The 3,510-nt window shown below is 30.0% G+C and overlaps 1 protein-coding gene across 2 annotated transcripts; it reads left to right on the top strand.

The window, feature by feature from the left end:
* The first annotated feature begins 378 nt into the window (after positions 1 to 378).
* On the top strand, positions 379 to 3,150 carry LOC118065423 (uncharacterized). 2 transcript variants are annotated; one of them, XM_035080692.1, is made up of 8 exons: positions 379 to 530; positions 916 to 918; positions 1,009 to 1,050; positions 1,152 to 1,193; positions 1,424 to 1,608; positions 1,810 to 2,075; positions 2,215 to 2,390; positions 2,463 to 3,150. In XM_035080692.1, exons 2-8 carry the CDS (start codon positions 916 to 918, stop codon positions 3,126 to 3,128), a joined length of 1,380 nt encoding a protein of 459 aa, XP_034936583.1. In that variant the 5' UTR covers positions 379 to 530; the 3' UTR covers positions 3,129 to 3,150. The 2 variants fall into 2 exon arrangements, with proteins under 2 accessions (XP_034936583.1, XP_034936582.1); XM_035080691.1 differs by having other exon boundaries at positions 774 to 918.
* Positions 3,151 to 3,510: the final 360 nt, after the last annotated feature.

Here is a 3,510-nt window from a genome sequence, read left to right as displayed (position 1 = left end):
AATCCACGCGCAAATGTCAATTCCCTAAAAAATTAAGACAACCTTCAAAGAAAAATTAGTAATCCTTTTAAAATTTTTATTATAGATTCAATATTTATTAAGAAGAGTAAAAGTAAAAATTCTTATGCAGCACGGTAATATTCGATAAATATTAATTTTTATTCAAACTTTAAACAAAAATTAGTAAGTGACTAGAAAAAAATGAGAATCTGTATATAATTTATTATGATCCGTGTGGTAGGAAAAATTCGGGTGCTCTCCTATAATTTTTTCTATTCTCGAGAGTTTCCGTGCTGGGTCGGGAATCTTCGAATTAGCGGTCCAACACAATCTTTCTTTGTATTGTAAGTGCTATAGTTAGTTTTTCCATACTGTAAACATAGATAACGACATTCATATTTTTCGTTACGTTTAATATTGGTGGCAACACGTTATATAATCATAATTTATTATAAACTTAAACAGTGTTGTGTTAAGTTTATTTGTGTGACTTTATATGAAATTATAAAAATCTTAATTAGTTACTCTGCGTAAGTATTACTTTTGTTTCTTAAGTTTTGTGCGTGTACTGACATGGTCAGATATATTTCGTTGTAGTATGCAATTGATGTTTTCATTGATAATAAGAATAAAATAAATCATATATATGCATATAGTTATTGCATGTTATTAAAGCATGTGTTGTACTCGTAAACAAGTAGCATATAAATCTATTTCAATCGATGTTTCAACATTCCTATATACAACACTAACCCTAATTTTCTTCTATCTAGATAGAATTCTATAGAACAGCTGTTCTGTAGAATTAATACAAAAGAGTAGGAATGTAATTCTCATTACTCAAAACACAATAAAATATATCTTTTATTATATTGTATTTATATACATATTTATTTTGATTTGCATTACGGGAAGATGGTATGTAAATATAAATTCAATCTGTTTTATTTTATGATAAATTAAAAATTAAAGACTGACGAAAATATAATCATTTTTATTGGAATACAGGATTTTCTGAAATATATCGATAAACCGGAACTTATTAATCAAGTGAGTCTAATCATTGTATCGTTTGCATGTAAAATCATTTCTATATTGTTATTCGAGAATTGAAAATTGCATAAATAAATAATTTCTGTTTCATCGTACAGAACGTCGTCAGACATTTCGGAAGACCGGAAATAAAAAACCATGTAAGTATTATTATTTTCTAATATAAATCATTTTCTTGACGGTTAATATTTATTAAACCTAATTTCAAATTACGTTTCTGATGCGTACAATAACATGATTGAATAATTTATTTTACTTCGGAACCATCTTATATTCTTCAGTGTTTTTAATAATAAAATACAGTTTACTTTTTTGACATTAAAATTTCCGTGATATTATCTAATTTTACTAAAAGTTTTATTGTTTATAGAGAATATATCAACTTATATTAAGAAGTACTGACGGGAAGAGCATCATTCTATATTATTTGAAGAAAGAGAGATTAAAAAAAAATCTCAGAAATTTACTTTCTCGCATCGTTGTTGGAGATGAAAAGGATCGTCAATTTGAACGTGTGCACCGAGATCCAGAAATACAAGAAACATTTTCATTTTCGTAAGTAGTAAAATTCATAATTTTCCTAATTTTTTCTTTAATTTCTAAAAATATTTGTTAATATTGTTTAAAAATTATCACTAATAATTATACATTCGACATTGGCAATAAATAGTACAGGTCACTGTACCATGCATTTTAATTTGTATGAAATCCATCAAAAATAACATGGATTTATTTTTCTGATTAATATACTTTTAGAATAAAAGGCGAAACATTTGCTCAGTGGTCAGAAGAAATTGCTTTAATATTTCCGAGTGAGTCCAAATTTATATATTATTCACCATATGATTCTGCATGTGTAAGAATTGTGAATCCAGATGGTACGATAACCAATCGGAGAAGAAAAAGGAATAGAAAGGGCACCCTTGTTGAACATTTTGAATATTTAAAAGATAAATTACGGACTCAAGGATTATTGACTGCCACGCAAAGAGAATCAGTACCTGAAGTTTTGGCAGCCACTGGTATGAAAAATGATTTTTATTTACAATATTAGAGCTAATAAACTTGTTTAAAATCTTAAGTAACATAATGTTGTAAATATAAAAAAATATTAATTCAATTCGACTATTTGTTACTAAAATATTTGAAATCACGTTTCAGATGAGGAACAAGCAGCAGCTGAGTGGCTTGCCACGAATATAGGTCCACCGGATTCTGTGAAAGAACATTGGATAAAATCATATCCTGTTCGAAAAACACGGTTGAACCAAAATTGTACAGTCCACGACTATTTTGCAGAGCTTCCAGCTCTAAAAGGAGGACAGGGCCCAGAATTGGTAAAGTATTGTGTGATAGTTGCTAAATACATTTGCTAATATTATTATTTCATTTTATACTATTTTATTTAGGTGGCTCTTGATTTTCAACGGCTGTATCCCGATCGCGAAGATTCATTATTTGAAAGGTGGGACGTCGCTAGAACTGTCATCATAAACAGTCTTGAAGATTGCAGAGCGCTCAATGGCGACGATTTAGGATTTTTTAAAGCGCTTCCATCCCTTGCACAACATAACAAGGACGCAGTTTTACTATATCTGCTACCATACATTATAAAACCATCTAGGAAGCATATTGGGGCTGAGAAATTGCTCTCGATCAGAGAAAAACAAGAAAGTTTTTTTATTCATGTTCAGACGGCAGCAGACATCGATGCAGCTCTAGATAACCAGCGACAAATTTGTAACAACTCCAACACAACGCTTCAGCCAATTCCAATCTTCGTGGGACCTTTAGTAAATTTAAAAAGTTTTTATATTTATATCAATGATTGTATAAAAAATCCTACAATCTACCAATGTCAAACAGTGTTACACACCATTGATTTGACCGTTAGAATATTTTATGCGTTATATTGTGAATTTCCTGCTAGGGTGTACTCGATTTGGACATTTATTAAAAAAGCGTTATATAATATTAATTCACCGATAGATAATTGTAGCCGAGAGACTGTTGCTATTATAGGCCAAATTTCTCAACAGATTCTTAACGAAAACCGTAATCCGAATATCGTTTGATAAAATGGTGTTTACTTGTAAACCATGCAATTTAAATTTAGAAGAGATCCGACAATTTATTAGTCACATTAAACTCACACATTGTAATTCGACAAGCTTTAGTTGTGGTGCAGTATCTTGCCTCAGGACTTTTAAGTCTGTAAATTCTCTTCGCTCACACATACACAGAAAACATTGTCAAAACACAAGTGAACCACCGAATAAAAAAAGGAAAAAATGTAGTGAACAATTAATAAACGAGAATAATGGCATCAATCAAGCTATACAAAATACTACAAATGAAAATATAAATTTTTCATCTGGCGAGTTAGAATTCGAAAAAGCACAGCTCGGTGATATGAAAAGTTCTGGGCCATCCACATCAAACTCAGATAGATTAGAT

This window comes from Chelonus insularis, unplaced genomic scaffold (genome assembly GCF_013357705.1).
Source record: "Chelonus insularis isolate UGA/USDA-ARS -01 unplaced genomic scaffold, ASM1335770v1 contig_310_pilon, whole genome shotgun sequence".
Classification (NCBI taxonomy): domain Eukaryota; kingdom Metazoa; phylum Arthropoda; class Insecta; order Hymenoptera; family Braconidae; genus Chelonus; species Chelonus insularis.
This window is presented reverse-complemented; position numbering and strand designations above follow the sequence as displayed.